The 25,418-nt window shown below is 40.4% G+C and overlaps 2 protein-coding genes across 5 annotated transcripts in view; one reads left to right on the top strand and one right to left on the bottom strand.

Annotated features, from left to right (window-relative positions):
- The window catches only part of ak5 (adenylate kinase 5), a 127,422-nt gene extending 116,308 nt beyond the window's left edge, over positions 1–11,114 (top strand). The window contains exons 12-14 of the mRNA XM_012853030.3: positions 4,691–4,807; positions 5,072–5,263; positions 10,431–11,114. Of these exons, the coding sequence (XP_012708484.2) occupies positions 4,691–4,807; positions 5,072–5,263; positions 10,431–10,505 (384 nt within the window). The 3' untranslated portion in view covers positions 10,506–11,114. The remainder of the gene's footprint in view (positions 1–4,690; positions 4,808–5,071; positions 5,264–10,430) is intronic.
- A 2,892-nt stretch (positions 11,115–14,006) lies between these two features.
- zzz3 (zinc finger, ZZ-type containing 3) overlaps positions 14,007–25,418 on the bottom strand; it is a 39,826-nt gene continuing 28,414 nt past the window's right edge. For all 4 annotated transcript variants that reach the window (XM_036138527.1, XM_036138528.1, XM_036138526.1 and 1 more), the window contains 5 exons: positions 25,251–25,346; positions 22,494–22,643; positions 18,726–18,860; positions 16,496–16,596; positions 14,007–15,418 (listed from right to left, as the gene is read on the bottom strand). In XM_036138527.1, coding sequence (XP_035994420.1) covers positions 15,274–15,418; positions 16,496–16,596; positions 18,726–18,860; positions 22,494–22,643; positions 25,251–25,346 — 627 coding nt within the window. In that variant the 3' untranslated portion in view covers positions 14,007–15,273. The remainder of the gene's footprint in view (positions 15,419–16,495; positions 16,597–18,725; positions 18,861–22,493; positions 22,644–25,250; positions 25,347–25,418) is intronic.

Below are 25,418 nucleotides of genomic sequence, written 5' to 3'. Positions count from 1 at the left end.
AGCATTCCCTCCTCCTGAAAGAGCGTAGAGCCACAGTGGACAGTCGTCTGCATTGTTGATGGCTTTGCAGCAATCCCTCATACTGAGCATGCATGAAGCGACAGTGGAGAGGAAAACTCCCCCTTTAACAGGGAGGAAAACCTCCAGCAGAACCAGAACCAGGCTCAGTGTGAACGCTCATCTGCTTCGACCGACTGGGGGTTACAGAAGACAAGAATAACACACCATGCATTGCAAAAAAAGCTTGAGAGTGATTAAACAATACCCTTTGATGGCAGAACTAGTTATATCGCTGCAAAAATAACACAAAAAAATAAATAATAATTGATAAACTTTTGAAATATCTGCAGGTGCAGCTCAAGTTTTAACATGGAAAGTGAATTTCAAAAAAGAAATTGATTAGCTTCATTAAACACAGAAATATTTCGTCCATCCAATCATCTTATGTGTCCGCTTAAGGTCCCATCCAGTCTTGTACTTAAACATGTTGGTAGTAAAGTTGAGTGGAAGGAAAGGTCAGTTCTTTAAGAGCCACCACACACAGATGGAGCCATGATGTCAGAATCAGAATATTTTATTTCATGGCTCCAGCTTTTATATTCCTTGCCTCTAACCTCTCCTCAACAAGACATGTTGTCTCAAGTGTCTTACGTAGTGTAAGGAAAACAACAGCTGGACGGTTGCTCACAGAAACTCTATGGAGGATTGCAATGAAGATGAGAGACACCAGAGGCAGCGATGAAGACGAGCTGAATGGCGAAATCACAGCGACCTAATCTTCCTGAGCAGCTCAGCAGAACCACAGGCTGGACTTCTCCCTGCTTTGACCCAACAATCCATGAAATATCAGCCCCAACCGAGTTGTGTGTGCAGAACACGGACATACCTTTCACTTGGTCGACATTTCCTTAATATAAATATTTCCCGTTGGTTTTAGGTAATCTAAATTTGGGGTTTTGATTAGCGACACATCAATATCATAAGACATAACACAAATAAAGTGCACATATATATAAATATGTGCACTGAATTTATATAAAATGGTTTACTTTTATTTTTGGGTTTGCTTCCTGAGATGATATTCTTATTAAAACACAGCTTTAAATTAAATAACTAAAACTCACCTGTGAAATATTGTCCAGCAGCATAGAAAATTGTGAAATATTACAAAATGAATCTTATAAATGCTGCACACACACACTCTGATCCTTTTCTTCAATATTTCATAAAATAAAGATTTAAGTGAACAATTTCTAGATTCAAATTTGTGAAAAGGACTGTTGGGTCTCTGCATAATAATTAACCAATGAAAGAAAACCTTCAAACGCCATTTGACAGGTATAAAAATTAGATGAGTTTATGATAAAAAAAAAAAAAAAAAAAAAAAAAACTGTGTGAGCCTCAGGTTGGTTTGACTTTTACTTTGTCATATTAATACCGACCTGTTCTGATGCTATTAGTAATTTTAATTTCCCAGTTTTAGTTTAACAATCCAGCTTTGTTTTTCTTTTTGCTGCTCCCAAATACAAAACATCTAAGCAAAATCCAGACAAACGGTCCCTGCGATAGCTTTACGTGCAACAAAAGAGCTCTTTATTTTTTATTCTATGATCTTTCTGCAAGTTTTAGCAACAAACATTAACCAGGCTCTAGAAAAAAACCAAACAAACAGGTGCTGCTCTGAACCGATTTATGGGCTGTGTAAAAACTCCCACGCACAGATTTGCTTCGACTTTTATCGACTTGTTGGAAAAATCCCGACCGCTTTAAAGCTCGGCTCTAGCTTAAGCCTCTTACTGCGCGTTAAGGCTGCGTCCCTTGTGTTTTTCAACATGAGAACCGCACTATGCTTTTCTTTTTTTTTTTTTTATAAACATACAGAGTGAGACAATAGAGAGGGAGAGACAGTAAAAGTGAGATTTAAAAGGAGGATTAATAATCCCACAGTGGGATTACCTCTCAAGGTTTTAAAGCAGAACGGGTCACAGAAATCCCTCTCTGCAGAAGTTAAAGAGTTTCTTTCCCACAGTGAGATAAAAATGCTCTCCGGATCTCCAGGGAGTGAAGAACTAATAGCAGAACCAGGAGAGTTGACTGGTGACATGTGCTGCTCATGATTTGATGCGCTTTTGATTGTGGACCTGGACACGAATGCTTACGCTGCAACTCGTCCTTTCACCTGCTGACGAAGTGCTTCTGCTACATAAATCACAACCAGCAGACGCCTCCCTCTTCCCACCAGTCCTATCTACGCCTGATGGCCGGGTTCAGCAAACCGAAGCTTTTTTTACACCAAACCTTTATTCAACGGCGAAATCATCAACAGTTTGGACTCGCAGAGAAAAAAAAAAAGAAGAAAAAAAACACGATGTTGGCCGACGTATAAAAGCATCAAGTAAAAACTGCACAGCTTTTAGCACACACAGCTTCTTCTCTCATCATTAGCACCATCATCTGGAAAAGGAGGGTGGGGAAAAAAAACAATATTGCAGCTGCACCTTCAATCGATTTAGACGAAAAGGAATCAAGGTGGAGAAGTTTTGAAACGGCATCAACTTTTATGATGATTGCAGCATTGATTAAGCTCCATTCCTGAATGGATCGAATTAAGGAGGGTTGTCAAGGAGCTACAGCACAATTCATATTTATTATTATGTGTAAAAATCCTGAAAATAAACATATTTTATACCACAATAGCAATAATCTCATTGTAGTTTCCTGCTCAAAGTAACGGAGGCGGACACTGATGGATGCCATGGGTCACGCTCAAATCTATCTTGGTGGAGAAGAGCTGAGCCTAAACCGGAAGCTCTAGATTTAGCTAAAACTCTGCCTATATTCAATTAAATTTTATTTATATAGCACCAATTCATGAAACATGTCATCTCAAGGCACTTTCCAAAGTAAAATTCAATCATTTTATACAGATTGGGTCAGATTATACAGATTGGTCAAAAAAAAATCCTCTCTAAGGAAACCCAGCAGATTGCATCAAGTCTCTCCAAGCAGCATTCACTCCTCCTGAAAGAGCGTAGAGCCACAGTGGACAGTCGTCTGCATTGTTGACGGCTTTGCAGCAATCCCTCATACTGAGCATGCATGAAGCGACAGTGGAGAGGAAAACTCCCCATATTGTGGCCCTCAATGAATGTCCATGAGATACGGATCATGACAGGATGTACTAAATGCCAGATATAAACAGGAAATTAGCTGAGCTCAGTGTTAGAAATAAAGTGAAGAGCTCCAAAATCATGGGCAGTAGTGTCCACTGTGTGCCGAAAATCAGCAAGTTGGAATCATTTCGGGGCATTAGCCCCAGTAAAAATAAATAAATAAAGTATTTAAAAAAAATAAATAAATAAATATAAATAAATTAAAAAAAAAAAAAATATATATATATATATATATATATATACACACACAAAATTGTCACTTTTTGTCTGCTCAGCAATAACTTAAAGAAAAAAATTATCGTAGGTTCAAGAAAGTCTTAGTCTTTTGCCTTGACCACAGACAGGTGTGCAGTTTCCTTACTTTTTGACTTGAATTTATTTTTCTTACTCTGGAAAATGTTTTAGTCCTTTCCCAGCAACAAAACTAGGAACTTTTTTTTTTTTTTTTTTTTTTTGCAGGAAGAAGAATGGTTTAACAAATTAGGTTTCCCCAAAATAGTTGCTAGATGTTTGTGACCCTGCTTGCTAATTAATAGGAAAGCCAAAACAGAGGCTGACTAAATATTGTGTTGCACTCAACATTAAATTTGTTATAAAAACAAAAAACATCTTTAAAACAAAAAAAAACCATGTCTGCCCATCTGCAGCAGGTCCGTTAGCTTGAAGGACGGATTTGTACCTTTGTTGAACTGATGTCGGAGGGCCACACAAAATTATTCCATGGGTGGAGCAAGTAGAGCAGCTGGTCCTCCTCGTGGACGGGGGCCCGCTGATTTGGTTCTGACCCAAGGGCCTCCTGGATTCCTCCATCAGGAGGTTTTCGTCTCCCTGGAGGAGAGTCTGGACTGGACCCATTACCCCAGGACCCCCTGTCCTGCATGTCCTGGTTGTCTCCTCCACACACCTGACCTCAATGTGTAGATGATTAACAGGCTTCTGCAGCACCTGATGGCTTGTTGAGGAGGTAACGCAGTCCTTTGCTTCAGGCTTGGAGGAGCAGAGATGGAAGGTGGGCCTTGGCGACCAGGGCAGAGAAACACTGACCTAAGGGACCAAATCTTGGATAATTCAATAAATTTTATTTTATCTACATAGTGCCAATTCATGAAACATGTGATCTCAAGGCACTTTACAGTCAAATTCAATCAGATTATACAGATTGGGTCAAAAATAATTCCTATCTAAGGAAAATCTAAGAGGATGGATGGATGGATGGATGGATTTACCTGGACATGTTTGTCATTTTCAGATTTAAGGCTCCTCCAAATTAAATCCCCTTTTTTCTGTTGTACATATAGAAATATTTTCATTGTAAATAAAAAGCTTGATTCTTGAGGACCTTTTTTTCCCCTTCATAATCAAATTTATTCCAAATGTATGATTAGAAACATAAACAAATAAACAAATAAAATAAACAGCGCTTGCTGGATGTTTAAAACATCCAGCGAGCGCGTTATAAGAACTGCATTGGAACCGACGCCTGTGAATTGACACGTTGTTCCTGCTTTAATGTCTAGGAGACGCTGCTGGAGCTGCTGTGTGACGGCGTGGCGGCGGCGCTGCGACAGGGGAAGGGTCTGGTGGTCAGCGGCTTCCCCCGAGACCTGAGGCAGGCCGAGGAGTACGGGGCCAAGGCAAGGCCGCACAGCCGCGCCGACCTGCCGTTTGGTCAGAAACATGAATAAAAGACGCGAAGAGGAGGACATCGAATGAGTCAGTCAGTCAGTCAGAGCCAGTGTTATGGACTTCCTCTAAGTCCATAACACCAGGAGTTAAAGCTGATATTTGCAAGCAGCAATGAGGCGAAACGGAAAGAAAGTCAGGATTTGCTATGTGAAACAAACTGAACGAGAGCGTACACAGATCCGCTGAGATGTTTTTCTCCTCTGTGGGATCAGATGGGGGAGCCGAGTGCCGTGGTCCTGCTGAGCTGTTCTCCAGAGACCATGTCCAGGAGGCTGCAGAGCCGCCAGAGATTCTCCTCCTCCTCCTCGGACAGGGAGAACGTCCTGCCGAAGAGGGCCGAGAGCTTCTGCAGCGACGTCCAGGCCGTCATAGCTCACTATGAACGCAAAACGCTGCTGCACACGGTAAGACGGGTCGAGGGTTCGATTCCTTGCTGCTTCACTTTGAATTCACTCTGCTCTAGATAAAATCCTTTGACCTCTTGATACATGTTCTGTCTCAGCACCAGGGGTCACTTCTGCATTTTGCCTTAAAGGATGAACTCCTCATCCAACATCATGTTTCTTTAGTTTATTTTTTATTATATTTCTAAGGATAAAGAAGACTTATTTAACGTCACTGTCAGACCTATCGTTGGCAGATTGAAACAGACCCACAGAGTAAAAAAAAAAAACTGCTCTAATTTCAATTTTATTGAGATTTAATTCAATTCAATTCAATTTATATAGCGCCAATTCATGAAACATGTCATCTTGAGCCACTTTACAAAGTCAAATTCAATCATATTATACAGATTGGTCAAAAATTTCCTATATAAGGGAACAAGTTGATTGCTTTAAAGTCCCGACAAGCAGCATTCACTCCTGGAGAACCGTAGAGCCACAGGGAGAGTCATCTGCATTGTTGATGGCTTTGCAGCAATCCCTCATACTGAGCAAGCATGAAGCGACAGTGGAAACAAAAACTCCCCATTAACGGGAAGGAAAACCTCCAGCAGAACCGGGCTCAGTATGAACGGTCATCTGCCTCGACCGACTGGGGGTTAGAGAAGACAGAGCAGAGACACAACAAGAGAGACAAACAAGCACAGAAGCACACATTGATCTAGTAATCTGTTCTACATTAGATGGTAATAGCGGGTGATCTGTCTCCCCTGGATGATGTCACAGCTAACAGAACGTCAGACCAGGTGTACCTTCTATGAAGAAAAAGAGAGAGAGCAAAAAGTTAAAAGCTGAAATGACAACAGTGATGCAAAACTGGAGAACAGTAGAACTCAGTAGAGTGAGAAAAATAGGCCCTGATGTCCTCCAGCAGCCTAAGCCCATAGCAGCATAACTATAGAGGTAGCTCAGGGTAACATGAGCCACTCTACAAGCCTTGTCAAAAAGGAAAGTTTTAAGATTAGTCTTAAAAGTAGACAGGGTGTCTGCCTCACGGACCAAAACTGGGAGTTGGTTCCACAGGAGAGGAGCCTGATAGCTAAAGGATCTGCCTCCCATTCTACTTTTAGAGACTCTAGGAACCACCAGCAGACCTGCAGTCTGAGAGCGAAGTGCTCTGTTAGGAACATACAGGGTAATCAGAGCTCTGATATATGATGATATATGATGGAGCTTGAAAATCAACAAGAGGGATCATATTTCTCCAATTTTAGCTTCCCTTCATTGGCTTCCTGTTAAATCAAGAATAGAATTTAAAATTCTTCTTCTAGCGTATAAAGTTATCAATGTAGCCCACGTCGTTTTCTGAACACCACCTAGACAACCAGCAGTTGAATGACGACATGTGGCTAAACATGTCATCACTGGTCAGATCAGGCAGGGGACCAGAGAAAATTACAGAGTCCGACATTGTTTTAGCAAACTCACACACCGAAGCAACACCAACTTTAGTGACCTCCAATCGGCGTGACCAGGTGTCATTATCGCCAGCGTGAATAACAATCTTACTGTATTTACGCTTATCCTTAGCCAGCAGTTTCAGGTAAGATTCTATGTCGCCCGTTCTGGCCCCTGGCGGGCATTTAACTATGGTCCCTGGTGTCTCTAGTGCCACGTTTCTGATTATTGAGCTCCCAATAATCAGGGTCGGCTTCTCAGCGGGTGTGTCGCTGAGTGGGGAAAATTTGTTAGAAAAGCAGACGGGTTGGTGGTGAACTGGGGGCTGAAATCTAGAGCTATGCTTCCTACGAACCGTCACCCAGCCGGCCTGCTTACCCGGCTGCTCGGGTGCTTCTGGAGGACCACTACATAAAGTTACTCTTTGTGGCTCCGCGCTAGCAAAGGAGCGGCTATCAGCGGGTTTTTCCATAGCACGGAGCCGGGTCTCCAATTCTGATACCTTCGCCTCCAAGGCTACAAAAAACACTACATTTATTACAAGTACCATTATCACTAAAGGAGGCAGAGGAATAACTAAACATCGGACACAGAGAGCAGGAGATAAGAGGGAGACTTAGACAGAGACGGAGAAGCGGAGGAGAGAGTAAAGGGGGAAGCCATTGTGGAGCTAAAGCTAGGCTAGGCTAAAGCTAGGCCAGCGCCCTTTTACCACGACAAAAAAGCAAACCGTGTGAAACACGAGGAGTTCCCATGCACGATGTGCAGCTACAGAGAATGTTTTAAAAGTGCTTATGTGTTAAAACCAGATGTTACAGCAAAGAGATTAAAGATAAAAGTGAGAGAGTCGTTCACACAGTGAAAACAGGAAGTGACACAATATGCCTTACCGCAAAAAGGAAGTCAAAATAAAGATTCCTCTCTAACTTGTTACCATAATGACGCTGATATTCTATTCAGCGAACGTCTGTAGGGCCCTGGTGTTTATAAGGGATGCTTCCAGTTGATGGAATTAGACTGAATTTGCTAAGTTTATTCACTGACATGGAATTAATTTCTGTCTTAAGCCGGGCGTACACTGTACGAGTTTTTTGCCCTTTTCAGGCCTTTTCAGTTGTGCGAGAATTTTTTGGACCGGGCCGAGTTTCGGCTTAATCTTGCGTCATGTCGTATACAGGGAGTAACGAGGGGCAATCAGCCGCACTGCGCATGCACGAACAAGTAGATTGTTCTTCGTCTTCTCAAACGAAAACATAGCAGCGGAGAGAAGCATGGCGGCGGTACGTGTGACATGGAGTCAAACTACGGAGGAGCATATCGTACAATGTATGCCCGGCATTAGTGTTAAGAATGGGTTGGCAGCTCACCTGGTATCTGCCGAATTAGCGCTCCTGAAAGTATGGAGCTAAAACAGTGACAGCTTGCAGCGACATTGAAAAGAGATTTGGCATTGTATTCCAAAAAAAGTAAAAAACAAAGCAACTGGACTTGTTTTCCGTAGTTGAAGACGCTTTGCTTCCTTTCCAGGAAGTTTTCTTAATTCAAAAGGTCTGGAGTAATGATGAGTACCAAGCTTTATACTACTGGTACTGGTACTCCACATTACTCCAGACTTTTCGAATTGAGAAAGCTTCCTGTAGAGGAAGCGAAACGTCTTCAACTACGGAAAACAAGTCCAGTTGCTTTGTTTTTTACTTTTTTTGGAATGACCATGACCTGGAATCTTCACCAGCATTTGGCGTTGTAAACTTAAACATTTAAAAAATTAAACAATGAAAAATCACTTGCACTGATATCGAAAAAGAGATTTGGCATTAAAAAATTAGACATTGAAAAGTCAAACATTGCTAGAAAGTAAAAACTTTCAGCTACGATGTCACAACAAGCTGGCACTGTTTTGCCGTCGGGGGCGGGGCTAAATTGAAGGCCCCTTCATGGGCCGTCCGTTTTTCCGGTACTCTTCATCTACCTGCATTGAACTTATGGAAAGCTCCGGTCAAGTACCGCTGCTCGACCACAAGAAAGGGTATTATTTTCATTAATATTATCTTCTTAGCTTATCCAGTGACAGCAGGTATATGATGGAGGAGTACTGGAAAAACGGACGGCCCATGAAGGGGCCTTCAATTTAGCCCCGCCCCCTAAGGGCAAAACAGCACCAGCTTGTAGCGACATCGTAGCTGACATGTGTCATTGAAAAAAAGCTGCAGCATAAAATGAGAAAATCATCATGAGTTTTTTACCTTCTAACAATGTTTGACTTTTCAGTGTCTGATTTTTCAATGTTTGATTTTAACAATGCCAAATCTCTTTATAATGTCGCTGCAAGCTGTCACCGTTTTAGCTCCATATGAACGCAGCTTCTCCTGAGGTTGCTCCAAACAGCACCACCCAGGGACCTCACCGCTCCGAATAACCGTTCAGAGCAAGGACTCGGAAAACGGAAGTGCATCAGGCGTCGCCATGATAAGTGCTGTCCGAATAGTGCATCTAGCAAAGAAGGAGGTAGAAAAAAGGAGCCTGTGTGCTTCCTCCGGCGGCTAGTTCTGCCTTGGAACCTCGAAACGTCCGCTAAGAAGCCTTAAGGTATCCCACAATCCTTTGCGAGACATGATGTATAAACACAGCCCCCTCATGGGAAGCAACGAAAATGTCCGGAGAGAAGAGGTCACGCACTTTGTAGTTAATTTTCAGAAGGCCGTAGGCCCGGATTTGAGTCTCATTAAACCATTGTGTCTTTCCATCACGTAATGATGTCGGAGTCACAGGCTGTCCGAATTCATCACATCAGTCCGTAGTTCCTTTCCTCCCCACGATGGTTCTTACTGTTGACCCCGTGAAGGGTTCTGGAGCAGGAGGTAGGAGCTATCATTAACGGTATCCGGATGGAGCCTTTGTCTAAACATGTGGGTACTCTTTAAAAGCTGGTTCTCAAATCCCAGTGTCCTGCAACTTTTGGACGTGTCTGTGGTCCAACACACCTGCTGATGACATATTTCAGGTGTGCTGAAGCAGAGAAACATCAGAATTTCTTTTTTTTAGATTAAAAGAATGAAGAGTTGTTTTTCTGCTTCATTACAAATGTCATCAGGGTGTTTTTTTTTTATAGTCAGAGGAGTCTCCCCCTGCTGGTTATTAGTAGGAACGACATTGGGTTGCCGCTTGGGTCCTTTCTTTACTGAGACATTTTTATTTCACCTCTGAATTACCTCCGCCTAAACTCAAACTTTGAACTCTAATCCACACAGACTTTCATTTGGAAGAGTAAAGGCCGTTTATTCACTTAGGCGTCCAAACTCGTCCTCCGGGCCTCCAAACTGTAAGCAGTTTTCTATCATCCCCACACCACCGTGGGATAATTGGGAATATTATTGCTGCTTTTAAAGGTCAGTGCTGACCTTAAAGGCAACATCTGACTCACGGTGGGCTTCACACACCTCACTGATGTTCCCGCTAACAACGAGGGCGAGTCAAAAAAAAAAAAAAACCCAGACCTTCTGTTTGGAGTCGAAACGCTCCTTTATAAATGAGCCGTCTGAGCGTTTCAAATGCCACATCAGGAAAGGTGCATATGCATTTGTGCATGTGCGCGTGTGCGTATGAGTCCTTAAATGCCACAGCTGGCATTGAGGCCTCCAGTACTGAGCGGAGAAGCTAGAAGAAGAAAAAAATAAATAAATAAAATAACACTGATGTTTCCTGTAAGGCTTGTGTTTGTCTCTGTCTGCAGATTGACGCCGAGCGGTCGCCACATGAGGTGTTCGCCCAGATCTGCCAAGCCATAGAGTCCTCTGCCACCTTCTGATTACCACCCACACTGATGTTCAGCAGCTGCACACCTTCAAGAGCCCCCCCCCCCCCCCCACTCCCCACATATCTCCTTTATCACAGCAATCTCACACCTGCACCAGCTTATTGAACTTGCGTGGTATGCATGCCTCACCTGCAATCAGCTGACCCCCCCCACCCGTCTCCTCCCTCTTCAATTTGCTTCATCCGCTCCCCATTCCTCCCCTCCCAGCATTCACACCAACCTCAGTATATGCTGCCGACTGCCAGACCGAGGCTCACACCTGTACAGAAGAAGAAGAAGAAAAAGAAAACAGCGATTCCTGCTGCCACCGAGGGCATCACGCCGAACGGTTCCACCGCAGAGGCCGAGCGAGAGCGTGGGAAATGTCGGCGCGTGTGTTCGTTCTCGTGCTCAGCACTTTGCGTTGTATCGTAACAAGCATGCAGATCTAACAGTTAAAGCTTAACAAACTGCCTTTTGTGCATCGAATAAAAAGCAGCGGCGTATTAAAAAGAGTATTAGGATTCCTGCATTTGTATGTTTTACACGCTCCATTGTACGGGTTGTTGTTTAGGTCTGGTATCTGACATTCCAATAAAGCCAGTGCATTTGTTTAACGGATCATTTCTGAGTGTTGCTTGGTGTGTGTGTGTGTGTGTGTGTGTGTGTGTGTGTGTCACCCGGTGTAGGAGCTGATCCGGTAGCTCCATCTGCTGGCATGACACGGCGCCGGCGTTAGAAAGCCGCCAGTAAGTGCATCCCTCGCTGAGGTAAAGCAGGAGTAACGGGGTCACGTTTACATAAGCCGTAAACACCAATCTATGACCAGACTTTCCACTTGGAGCCACACCCAAAGGTTTTAGGCTGTAACACAAGTGCGTTTTGTTGGAATTTTGCACATTTCTGCTTAAAAACAGTTACAAAAATATATTTTTTAAAGCAAATAGATAAAGAAATTAATGCTTTTTTTATATTTCAAGTTCCCTGCTTTTATCTTTTTCCGTGTCTGGATGAGTATGAGTGTGAAAAAAAAAGATTTTTCCAGAAGACAGACAGCATCTACTAATGCTAATATTAAATGTAGCGGTCTTACATTAGTTAGTGTTAAAAGAACATGCTTTATCTTTGACCACTTGTTGATTTTTGGCATTTTGCCCATCAGTATTTTGTTTTTTCACTTATTCACAGTCAAAATTAATAAAGGTCCAGTTTACCAATTGTTTGCTTTCTAGAAAATGTAAAATTCAGATTGAACAGAACCAGCGGTTTTTAAAACTGGAAATGCAGCAGAGAAGTTTTTCAACATCACTGTGTGTCTATAACAGAGGACGGTTTTATTTTATGTCAGAAATACAGAATTTTTATGTAAATACACATTTAAATTTTTTCTTATTGGTTGTGGTAGAACAATAGGAAAGTGCAACCGATAACGTTTTTCATCACGACTTTGCCCTTAATACTGTTCTGTTAAACTGGGCCTAAAATGCCAAATAAAGCAATAAAATAGCATTTTGGGGGGAATTTGATCACATAAAAATAAAGGTAAAAAAGTTTCCAACGTGTGTTTTGAGGAATCTGTTTTTACCTTAGGACAGGGTTGGCTAACCTCAAACCCAGAGCGCTGATGTCCTGTAACTTTTAGATGCATCTCTGCTCCACCGAGCCTCTGCAGAGTTGAGGAGGCAGTTCAACCATTTCATTCAGGCGTCTACGAGGACGGACCCGTCTAAAGTCACAGGAAAGCCGTCAAGGATTGATTGGACTTGGGCATCCCTGGCTCAGGATAATCCGTTCCTCGTTTGGCCTCTCCAGTATTTTTTCTGATTTTGTCATAAAACTGATGCGAGTCAGTGTATGTTCCACAGAAGCAGCGGGTGAAAATCAGAAACCAGTTTATGACATTTGCTGTTCCATTATGTACTTTACAGGTTAAAAAAATGGAACCTGTACTTAAATATCCAGAATTTTTATTTAACAAATGCTGAAAATTCTATTAATTTTATTCTGGAAATATACATCCTGTCACCTGTCTTTGTAGCCGTATAGATGCTCACAGTTTATTTTACATTCATAGATGGACATATACGGACAAACCTAAGTTTGACCAAGCCTAGGGCAAAAAGTGGCAGTCGTTGCATTACCTTGACCTATAATAACCTTTTATTCTGTAAGTGCAATTCTTAAACCATGTCAAACGGCAATGTTTTAGACCATGAAGCTGTTATGAGCTGCTTATTTGGATGCATGTCATTACATGCCAAAGTAATCTACTTTAAAGCAATTATCTCTCTCTCTCTCTGCTAGACAAGAGGTTTCCACTGCAGGAACCTTTTCAGGAAGCAGGGTAGTTTTGCTTTCTCTGCATTTGTACTGCAGTGGGGAGAGCCTTTAGATGGACTCTGACCTAAAAGGTGGAGCTGCTAAGCATTTCCTACTGACTGATTATCCCCAGTACTCATCTGTAGCTCATTTTGTCTATTAAATGTTAATTATGAGACAGAAATAATCAATATTTTTGGTTGTAAAAGCACTTAAACCAAATTGGGGGTCAGGACACTCCAGGGGTTCATAAGAGACCTGGTGGGGAACGCCAGATGATTTGTGCTTAAAAGATTTAGTATTTCCTCATTTGTGAAACTGATACCAAAGAAAAACTTGCAAGATGCTCAACATTCCTCATTTCTACACAGCGGGAAAGCTGAACTGAAAAGTCTGGGAGCTTTTGCTGTGGTAGACCTTGAACAGACTGCTGGTGTTAATTTTAGTAAAAACAATCAAATAACTCAAACCAGTCATTTGATTATTGTGTAAACATTCTTATGACCTGCAGTCATGATGAAAAATTGGGACTTAACATGTGTGTAGGACTGTAATAAAGCAATTGTCACAGAAAGTTGAGTGGAAGGAAGAAGTATGGCAGAAAACCATTTACATTAAGAATAACCATGTACTGAATTATTAAAATAAGTAGTGCATGGCAGACTATTGCTCAGCTTAATCTGTGCAGACTCTACTGAAATGGCTTGGCTGTTCACGCTTAGCCCCGAGTAAAACAACAATAAACTTCACCTAAAAAAATTATTAAAAAAAAAAGCTATTTGCAAATCATCAATATTCATCTGATTCTGCATCATGAGGTGAAACAATCACGACAAAAGCTGAAGACATAAAAATAAAACTTTGCATTTCTGCAAAAATGTAAAATGCAGTAACCTTTTGTAGTCATTTAAATGTTACTTAACTAGTAACTTAGCGCTACAGAATGAGTTTAAGCATGAACTACTGACATGTTTCATACATTAATTTAATATGTCAAATTTCATCCCTTTCTCAGAAGCAGTTTTCTGCAGTTATTTAACTTAGGCTCCAATTATAATAATAAATAGATTTTATTTAAAAAGGCGCCTTTCTGGACACTCAAGGTGACCGTACAGAAAATAGATAATCTCTATTCTCTAAAATCTCAGGCTGAACGCCAAACCTTGTGCAAAAAAAAAAGAAAAGACACAGATGTAGAAACATTTTTCACATACTTTTATTTCCACGATTCTCCTCTAGCATTTTTTTTTTTTACATTATTATTATTATTTTTTACATAAGAACAGACTGTTATACACAGATACTGAAGCAGGGAGAGGTGGTGAGGGAAAGAAGACAAAAACCATACAAAATGGTGTCTACTCAAGCACAACAAAATCTATGTATATAAAACTCTGTGGGTCGCTCCACTGCTGAGGCACCAACCACTACCTCAGTTATTCATGTTTTAAATAGATTAATAAAAATACAATCTGTTTAAATGGACCTTTTTAAAGTGGGTGGCAAAAATTAGAGATCTAGAGGCATAATGAGGGGAGTCGATAACGGAGCGATGGAGAAAACGTGGTCGGCTTTCAGGGATTCTCCTTTTTGCCAAAGGGGGATGGGGGAAAAAAATAATAATATTTTTTGTTTGTTTTTCTTTTTAATGGCACACAGCAACTAGCGGTGGCTACTTTTCACTTTTCACCATATACTTGAACACTCAACATGATCAACAACGGCACACGATGAGGGAGAGGAGGAAAGAAAGAAAGAAAGAACAAAAACACAGCTTTGTGTGGTTTAACACCTTCTCATTCGTCTGCCTTCAAAGAAAAAAAAAAAAAAAAGAAAAGAATAAAGGAGAGAAATAGCTCTCGGTGCTTGTAGTGTTTCCTGGTTAGACGTGTTTTAGTGGAGAGAGCAAAAGGAAACGGGTGGCGGTGCGCTGGGAAGGATGAGTCCGTGGAGGAACACAGTGAGGTCTACAGGTGTCCCACTCGGATGAACGCTCAAAGTCTTTAACGTATTCTTCATTCTCGGGGGGAGCGTGGAGACCACATGCGCGCGGAAACCTACCCAAGTGTCCCCGTCTCCATCGGGCGGCGCTCGACCAGACCGGCCGTCAAGCTGTCCGGTCCCAAAGCAGCATGGAGGAGAGAACGCCGGAGACGGGAACCGCCCGGCGGGAGTCAGGGGGGGGGGGAGCTCAGGAATGTCGTGTGCCTTCTGCTTTCGCTTTCTCGCCTTCTTTTTAAAAATACAGTTTCTGAATAACCTGGCTGAGGTGTTGCTGGGCACACTCCACCAGCGGCGGGCGCCGAGGTCTGCTCTGATCACCACCTTCCTGGCCGACTGTACGCCTGGTGGAGGGCTAGGCGGTCACCTGGGGCTTGGAGGATGGAGCCATGCACAGAGCGGCCTGCAGGACAAGTGGAGAGAGAGAGACAGCCGGGAGCCGGGGGCGCCTGGGACCCTGTCATCTATTGGCTGGGAAGTAATTAGGGTCCAGGTAGTTGTAGCCGGCGCTCTGCGGCAGGCAGTAGTCCCTGTCCAGAAAGGTTTCTGACCGATACACCGGCTCCAGGTGGTGGGTGGGTTTATGGGTCTCCGTCTTCAATAAGCTGGAAGACAAAAAGAGGATTTCATGCCCCGCGTGGCACCGAAAAGCAGCCAAATTTCAAAGAAAACCCATTTAAAAGACTTTCCAGACAACATTAAACCATGACAGGAAATCATATCAAGAGACTCTGGCTGCTTGGAAGCAAATTATAAAAACGCGCTTTTGCTGAGAAACAAAAGAAAGTGACGAAATGTCAGGATCTGGAGTAAAAAACTGAGCGAAAGTTGCCATTTTTTGAAGATATTTACAATTTTCTGCCTCAAAGCTGACTTGAAAATGTGGCAAACTTAATTACAGTGAACCCAGAATGCTCTTTGAAGAGAATATTTTGTAATTCAATACAATTAAAACAAAGTGACAGGGCTTGAAACTGTGGTGTAGTTAATAAACAAATAATAATAATAACAATAATAATAATAATAATAATGTTAAATAAATAATAAAAAATAAATATTAAAGAGTCACATTAAATATTTAAAAAAATGTATTAGAAAATGTAAATACATTTTTAAAACAAGATGATAAATTATTTTTAAAACAAATAAAAGTGTTGCTTGTATAGATTCTCAGTTATCCTAGTCATCGCAACAGCAAACAGGCTTAAATTGGAGGCAACCGGACTTTCGCTACATTTCATATAAAATGTAGTGAAAGTTAAAATTAAACAATATATTGCAATACAAAAACATGTTGATATTTAGCTTTGACTAAAAGAAGCAGTAATCATGACATATATTCAACATCTTAAACAATAATTTCACATTTTTTGCAATCCCTTTTACATGTGAGAGTTTTAAGAAGTTTAAATCCTCAATTTATTGTCTGTGTACTTTAAAAATTTGCAATATTTGACAGGCTGCCATTAAAATCTTCATAAGGGAATGGAATTTAGTACCTCTGCAGTTACTTTTCTAAAAACCTTTAATGACTCTTTTTTTAGTTTATTCAGAACTGTTGCTCTTAAAGAATAAGACCCCTGCTCATTGATTCAGGTAATTTAGCCTTTCTTGGCCCTCTGTGGTGGATCTGGGAATACTGTGAGTCCTAAAGGCTCGGGTCTAACTGGGGAACGCCTCACCAGTCTGAGCAGTTGGAGCAAAAGTCGACAGAGTTCTCCGGCGGACAGTCCTGACAGTGCCAGCGGACCCCCTGGATCGGCTCCATGCCGCACACGTCGCACTGTGCCAGATAAAAACAAAAAATAATTATTAAATAAACAGCAAGAAGACAGCCTTTATTTTTCATTTTAGACAAACATCCTAGAACAAAATGCCGTTGCTATAAACACCAAATGAGATAAAATCATTAATATGTCATGAAATAGTTAAATAAGCTAAATAAAAATCAACATGCATGCAGCATCCATCAGTGAAAACTGCTTGACAAAATGGGTTTTACTCAGAGGGCTGAATTTTTATGACTCAGAGAGAGTCATAAAATGTATAATATATTATTATTTTCCCTTTATCTAGAGCAGGGGTGTCCAAACTGTGGCCCAGAGGCCGTTTGTGGCCCCTGTGCTGATTTTGTGCAACCCTCCAACTGCATTTCACGAAAGATTTGGCCGACCAGCGCTGGTGGCTGGTGCAGACTTTTTTACTTTTAATTAGGGTAAATTTATTATAGACAAGTTAAAATGTTACAATTGAATGTTTGGTACAACACAAGCATGTCTCTTAATAAACACACTTTTTACATGCGCTTTAATCTGATAGTAAATATGACAACTTTTACTCAAATGAAGACTTTGGTGCCTTAAAATCTGACTGGAATTTAATAAAATAGGTTACTACAGTTTAATATATTTTATTTATTTATCATATTTTGTTGGGCAGGTTAAAGGGGGGGGGGGGGGTCACAATATTTTTGGTACTGTTTATTTTTATTCATCTTTTGGCCCTTGAATGCTTTTGATTTAACAATTTTGGCTCAATAGGCAAAAAGTTTGGACACCGCTGATCTAGAGCGATAATAATAATAATAATAATAATAATAATAATACAGGTAATAAAATGCAATAAAGGACCAGTTCTTTAACTTTTCATGACCATATTAATTTCTAAACGCGGTCATTTCTAATGTGTAAAACTCTCCCTTCTACCTTTCCTGCTAACACTGCAGAATCTGGAAAGTGTTTAACATGGATTTGAACTGCTTTGGCTAGAGACTACTCTGCAGATTAGACCACACTCCGTGGTTTTATAAGCAATTAGCTGAGTGATACTACTGTGTTTCCCCCCCATGGCTTGTAGAAAGGAGCCAATACTGCTAATGAAGCTCTGTGTATTCATAGCTGTCTGCTCATGTTGTTATTTACCAGGTTAGGTGCACACACACATGCAGCTCATACGGCTCCTCTTTTTGCATAATTGGCATCATTCTACAGTGGAAACTCATGTATATGATGCTAAATTATGGGGAAGTTAAACTAGCATTTCCTATTGACATTAAAATATAAACATAGGAGTTAATGTTATTTTTTTTGGTCAGCAGCAGAGGGGCTTAGTTTAGTGGTTTAGTCAAAAGTCACATATCTCTCAGAAACGGGTTTAGGGTTTGCGTGTTTTCTCCTCATTACCTCACACGTTTATAGGAGTCGACCACTACTACTACATTTTATTGCAGCTGTAAAGTGTGCAAACTTGTTTTTAGGTTTTCCACATCTGCCTGTAATGTTCATTAAACTTCTTAAATATTTACCAACTACTGCATTAGTTCAAAAAAGTACAGCTGCAGTTGCATTTATGCTTTATCACATTTTGCAACTCCAAAGCATTTTATTGAGATTTTATGCCACTATCACAAAGTAGCATCATTATGAAGTGGAAGGAAATTCACACACACGGTTAAAAAAACAATTATTTTTCTAAATAAAAATCTGAAAAGTGTGGCATGCATCTGTCTTGACCCAGAATCGAGTATTTTCCAGCATCCAGCACACGGTTATTCTGCATCCATCTTCCAGAAACTCTGACTAGTGTCCCGCAGCATGATGCTGCCTCCACTATGTTGCACTGTGGGTGTGGTGTGTTCAGGGTTAGGGTCTGCTGTCAGTTTCTACTTGAAACCTGAAATATCCAGATTCTAATAACACATGGTTCATTTCTTTTAATCTACAACAAATGCAATTTCTGTTGGTTTATAACATAAAAGAATCCCAATAAAACAAGTTTGTGTTTAAAATGTGGAAAAGTTTAATGGGGGTGAATATTTTTTGCCAGGCAGTGTAGAGATGGTGTAAAACTGTGCAGCAGGAGGTTGTGCATACAAGTTGGCATCCAGCTTTAGTGTGTGCAGAAGCGTTTCACCTTGAAACCCATGTGCTGCACCCCGGCGTTATCCTCTCGGATCTCCTGGAGCTTCTGCTTTTTCAACCTCTTCAGCTGTAAAAGCTCTTTGTACTCTGGCAAGCTCCTCAGCTCCGCAGGCACGCCCTCCTCATCCTGAGATTGTTGACACAAACAAAACAAATGAATATCAGCGCATCAGAGGAGCCAGGGCTGGCGAAGCACAAACAGAACCTCTCCTGGCCAATGTGATGATTATATTCTCCTTTTTTTTAATCTCGGAGGCAAGTATTGATGGTTCTCATTTTTTGCTGAACTTGAGCAACATAAATTAGATATTTTTATTATTAAGGCAGGGGAAATGTGGCAAACACGGATTGTCTTTGAACCCAAGAAAATAAAAAAAAAAAAGGAAAAAGAAAGAAAAAAGGAAAAAAGAAAAAAAGAAGAAAAAGAGAATGAAAAAAGAAGAAGAGAAAGAAAGAAAGAAAAAGATTAACAAAACATTTATTATACAATAATTTAACAAAATCGATGCAGAATCAGATCAAGGATACTAAAAAAACACAATAAATATTTACAATAACAGCTTGTTATGTTAGTACTTCCTGATCAGAAAAAAAGAGAAAGAGAAAGGAAAAAAACAAGAAAAAGATATTAAAAAAAAAACAAAAAAGGAGAAAAAAGAGAAAAAAAAAGAAAAAAAAAAAGAAATAAACAAATAAAAAGGCCGCACTTTTAGAAAAAGTAGAAAAAGGGATTTCTTTAACGGAGGGATGTGAGGAAACCCTCTGTGTAGAATCAGCTTTATTCAAAGGTTACTGCCATCAAAAGGGGCCAGAAGAAATGCCAGAGCTTTGATAACACCGGGCCGTGTAGTTCAAATGAAAAGCAGCAGCGAGCAACAGCAAAAAAAAAAAAAAAAAAAAAAAAAAAAAAAAAATATTTTTTATTTATATATATATATATATATATATATATATATATATATATATATATATATATATATATATATAATATATTATATATATATATATATATATATATATATATATAAAACAGCCACAATTACCAGTAAAATGAAAAAGAAATTAATGTTTCAATGATTGCGATGGTGACAAAGTGGAGACATGACAAGCAAGTGGAGAACAACTGCAGTAATTTTGTTCAATTTCAAACAGATCTGACAGGAGAGGAGATGTGGAAGGCCTCTGCGAGCATGGAAACTGACTTTTCAGCCCCTTCCTGAGAGATGTAGTCAAGTGTTAAAGAACAGGGTCTTCACCAGGATGTTTTTTCAGTGTAATTTTCACTGCTACTCTGGGTGCATTCTCGCAGCGTTGTGTAGTGCAGCTAGCTTAGTGCGGCTAGCTTAGTGCAGCTAGCTAAGCGCAGCTAGCTTAGTGCAGCTAGCGTTAGCTGATGTTGTCCGGTGAGGTTTGTAGCTGCGCTGATGCATATACAACAGCTTCACTGACTTTTCTATGTTGCTCTCAAACATCTGTGTCGTACGGACCTTTACACTCACAATGATGAGCACAACTGTCTAATTTCAGCTTAACTTTGACAGCTTTCAGCATAACGGTCCATTACTCTAAAATGCTCTGGCGAGAACCCTGAGGACATAAAGGAATTTGCACAAATTTCGATATTTACTGAGAAGCAGCTAGTAGAAAAGATCAGCGTAAAATTGTAGATGACCTTTTAAGTATTTAATGAGTTTGAATCATATAATACCCGCAAAAAACCCAGAAAGGATTTCACTGATGCTCCATTTTTCAATCAAGAGTTAATTTACACCATCGGGGCAGCTGAGGGGGCGCCTAGGGGTGTAAAAATACATCGATCCACATCGATACATTGATTAAATGATTAACAATCCAGTTACATCGATGCAGAATTAAAATATCAATATAGTAATTTTTAAGATACATCTTTATTTTGAAATTCACAAGGCATGAGACTAAAGTGAACAGGTGATCCATTATTATTATTTTAAATCAGAAGAATGCTGTTTTTGATTTAAATGTGTGCTTAGAAATAAAATGTTCAAATCATATTGTTTTATGTGAGGTAATATAAATGTAATTTATAGTGTTAGATGGCCAGATTATGAAATCGATGGCATAGATCAGAAATCGTAACAGACTTAGTTATATCAGTATCGCATCATGATAAAGCTGGTGATTTACACCCCTAGTTAGAGGGTGAGGAATCATGCTCAATTTCAGCTTTTTAGAAAACTGGAGACAAGTTTTCATAACCGAAGTTCTGTGCAGTGACTAGTAAAGCCTGGTTTATGCTCCATTCATCCGCGAGGTCCACGCGGCCATATATTTTAGCTTCCACGGCCCTCCATGCGGCCATAGGTTTACGCACTAGGGAAAATTTCTAACTATGCGGACAATCCCATGTGGAAAACATGGCGGACGAATAAGGCAAGGCAAATTTATTTATATAGCACAATTCAGTACAGAGACAATGCAAAGTGCTTTACATGATTAAAATATAGGAATAAAAGCAAGTAGGGATAGAATGTAGAAACAAAGAAAACAAAACAAGCGCTCCTTCTGGCGGAGTTTCCTAAATATAAACATCTTTATGATTTAGCCGAAAAAAGGATCACCATGATCAACAAGTTGTTAACAATTCCCAGACAGAAATCACTGTCACTCTTGGAAGATGATATGAGGCTTAAATGTTGGAAACAACTGTTTTCTACTTCTACATGTAGTGGGGTGTGGTACGCTTGCCGTAGGAGCGCATCGCTGCCCTCTAGAGTCTAGGAGAATAGCGCTACTTTGGAGGAAAAGCTGCACGGATAATAAATGCTGCAGACGTTGTGTCCGCATGTCTCATTTCCACGGGGAACGTACGTGCATCAAGCATAGCTTAGCCACAAATTTCCATGACACTGACCCCTGGACGTTGGACCGGCTGCCCTGTAGCTCTCCATGCAGGGCAGTGGGCTTCAGGCTGAAGGTAGAGTGAGGGTGCATTTCTATGGGTTTGAAGTAAATACCTTGAAAAACATCAGTGTCCATCATCTTTATGCACTTGAATATTAAAATAGCACCTTTCTTTCTCTAGACAGCGACCATCTAGAGCACACATGTCAAACTCAAGGCCCGCGGGCCCAATCTGGCCCGTCAAGGCAATTTATCAGGCCCTTAAGAGCCAAAAAAGACATATGTCATTAAGTAGAGACATAAATCCTTTTGAATCGCATAAAGTGGCTAAAACTGAGCCTCCTGTAGGGAATGTTGATTTTTAACTGTGTAGTAACGGCATCCTGCCACTAGATGTCAATTTTCCCACAACACATTAAAACAACCCAGAAATGTCCAGAAAGAGAAGAGATGCAGACTGATCATTTTAAAGTTTAACTCACCCCAATATCAACTGTTTGCAGATAATCTGGGCCAAAGGGGGGACTTTTATGTTACTGTGCATTTTTTATATTTCTATGTGAACTGAAACTAAATTATGAAATCAAAAGTATCATCTATACAGGTGCACCTGGCCCTTTTAATGACTTCATGATGCCAAAGTGGCCCCGTATAGAAATGAGTTTGACACCCCTGGTCTAGAGCTTGTATTGACTGGACAAGGGTCTGTTTCACATGTTTCTTTTTTTTTTTTTTGTTCTGATGAAGAAATCAAGTGCGACCAGCCAGAATTGACAAAGACTCCTGGATCGGTGATTTAAGCTTGTTTTGCTGTTGGCGTGACCCGGACGACCGAGAACCTGCGCAGGCATTTTGACAAACAAAAAACACAAATACTAACCGAATCATCAGCGGACGGGTCCTGCACGCTGTTGTAATACGCCGAGCGCTCGTCGTCATCATCCATGAAGACTGGAGGCTCGTAGGAGGTTAGAAAGGTGGAGGGTCGGTACAGATGCTTGTTTAGGTGATGCTGTCTCTTACTGGAGGCCTGGGGGACAATCGGAGACGGGTACGAAAGAAGAAAAGCTTTCAGAACAAGACAATCATAACTTCTGTAGAATCTGTTAGGCTTGTAAAAACTGTACAGCGTTCCTTTTGACAGGTCTCTACTGAGTTTAGTCAAAATGAGGCGATAAGAAAATTAAAGCTCAGTATAGAGAATGCTGTTCTTCCTTCTAAAGCTTAGAAAACAGACTGGAATACAAACAATATGAGAACTAAGCTTAAAATAAGGGTTTAAATTATGTTTACCAAGCTATCAAAGATTTTATATTACTGGTTCCAGATTGCAGCAAAGTCTCTATGCTAAACGTTACAAGTTTACTTGAGGTGGATTAGAATGAGAATCAGCTTTATTTAGCCTTGATAGTCCACAATCACGGTGTTTGACTTTGGTTACAGCGCTCACAGATATTAGGTATAAATATATAAAACAGTACTAGTAATATGTAAAGTAAGAAAAGGGGGAAAAAAAGGAGTTAAACACTCCAACAACCCTGCATCATTGTCAGATTACTGAAGAAATAACTCTGAGCCGACCCCCTTCCCTTACCTGGAACACACGCACAAACGGCAACAAGAAGAAAATAGACATCAATTAATATCGGTGTCTTCTTTACTTATCAGACCAATGCCGATTTATAAAAAAAAAAAAAAAACATTAAAAAAAACTCACTAACATCGTCTGATACTGATGTTAATCCCGACATGTCGTGCATCACTATCTAGTTCTCTTTTAGGTAGTCGAGGGTTTTATTTGAGTCTAATTTAAAGTTTTTAAACAGTGGGACTTTGCGGGGCTTCAAGCTGATAGCTTGGTTTCACGCAGGCATCTCCGAGTTGTTGCAGTACTCACACATAAGGAGCAATAAGTAAGAAATTTATTGTAAAATTAACCAAAATCCTTCCAAATAATTGTAATTTGTAACATTCTCTATAAACAGTCGGTCCCCTGCATCAACAATGTCAAGTTTTTCTCCTTTCAGACCTAGAGGTACGGTCTGGAACTACTTTGGCTCAGAATGTAGATCCTGTTTACTTCCTGGTTCCTGAGCCAATCATATGAGAGTTCCCAGGGTTCCCAACACAGAGTGCAGCATTTGGTATTTTATGTTGGCAAAAGAGCAGAAACCTGCAAACATGGAAGCTAGTAAGAGAAGCGGAGCAGAAATGGAACAAAATACAACATTATATATCTGTGGAAGTGAAAATGTCAGTAGGGTTTCACAGCAGCCACAGACCGTGGAAGAAACGTAAAAGGCTGTCTTGTATTGTAAGTGTTGTTCCAATTTCAAACACTAGGTGTCATTATTATCACTTATTGCTCCTTTAACTGATGACCTCCTTTGATCCTCCTTGAGCTCATGGCTGAGTCTTTGCAGAAGAAAACAGAAAATTACCCTTCGAATGTATCCAAGAAAAGCCAAAAATGGCAAATATTTTGCTTTTGGTTTCCATTTTAAGGCAACAGATCATTTTAACTGGGCAGAATGTCATTCTGTAAAACCCCTTCATACATTTTCCTCTGAACAATATCTAGAAAAACCCACTGAACGCAGGTTTTCAGGGAGGAATACTATACAACGAGCAATTCCAACGTTTGCCCTTAAAGATGAGCCACGCTGGTTTAACTAGTGACCTATCATTTTAACCACGGCCCTTTAAATTGGTGATTTGGCTACAAAGAATCAGCAGGATGAAGGTCATGACTGTTCGGTCTTGTGGTTTTTCTATTACTCCGCGACTGATCTGCTTATTTAGGTGTAAACACAATTCTGTGTGGAAATCTGATTATTTTTAGATCGGATTAGCTGCTGTATTTCCTCAAATTAATTCAAAGTTGGACCCGATCTGATACCCAGGGTGTGGTCCACACAAAGACCGGGACTCCACAAATACCAGGGATTTCCCTCCACAGCATATTGAACCGATTATGGACAAAACCTTTAAATAAAAGCTCTGCAAAGATCATGAGGGTTTCCATTCCATTAAATGTAATAGTTGAAGGCCAACTCTCCACATACGTGCGTTTAGTGTAGGATTTAGTTTAAAAGTGCGAGGCAAAAGCTTTTCCGATGAAGCTTAGAACAGCAGGGATCTCTGGTAAGAATAGAAAAGGCTTTATAAGAGTTTTTATCGTCCAGTTTTGGAGGAAAACAGAGGAAAAAGTCCAGAATAAAAGAAGATTAGTGACTCAGAAGGTCTTTTTAGTGTTAAGATGGTTGAAGAAAATGCTATATGATAAATCTTTTCCTCACTTTATTGTAAAATTATCCTCAGATGACTTTGTTTCACAGTTTGCCATTTATTTTTCCAGCTAGAAATTGGGTGTCAGATAATATAATTTCCCCACATCCTTTAGCAATAGATGAAGCGCCGGTGATCTTGTTCACAGAATAAACATTTTATCATGACAATAGAAGTGATTAGGAGTCTTCCTGCATTTCCAATACACATCAAAGCCCTTTTAATATAAGACCAGGGCGACACAAATTGCTTTGCACAGCTAAAAACGGGAAGAAAAAAAAAAAGTCTTATTTGACAATTAGCATAATTACGTATAGTCAGTAGGGTTCGGTAGATGATTGGCGGTTACCTTTTTAGTGTACATGCAGAGGTTTGGGGTTCTTCCAGGCACGGGGATACCAGCTTTTGTCAGCTTGATGAAGTACTTTTGAACCCTGCTGGCAACCTGGAGCGTTTCAAGAGGAAAACAGATTCATTAAATCATTTCCAGCAGAGGAACAGCTGCTTGATATAAAAT

The sequence above is a fragment of the Fundulus heteroclitus genome, chromosome 6, assembly GCF_011125445.2.
Source record: "Fundulus heteroclitus isolate FHET01 chromosome 6, MU-UCD_Fhet_4.1, whole genome shotgun sequence".
Classification (NCBI taxonomy): Eukaryota; Metazoa; Chordata; class Actinopteri; order Cyprinodontiformes; family Fundulidae; genus Fundulus; species Fundulus heteroclitus.
The sequence above is the reverse complement of the archived record's forward strand: the minus strand, read 5'-3'. Positions and strand labels throughout refer to the sequence as shown.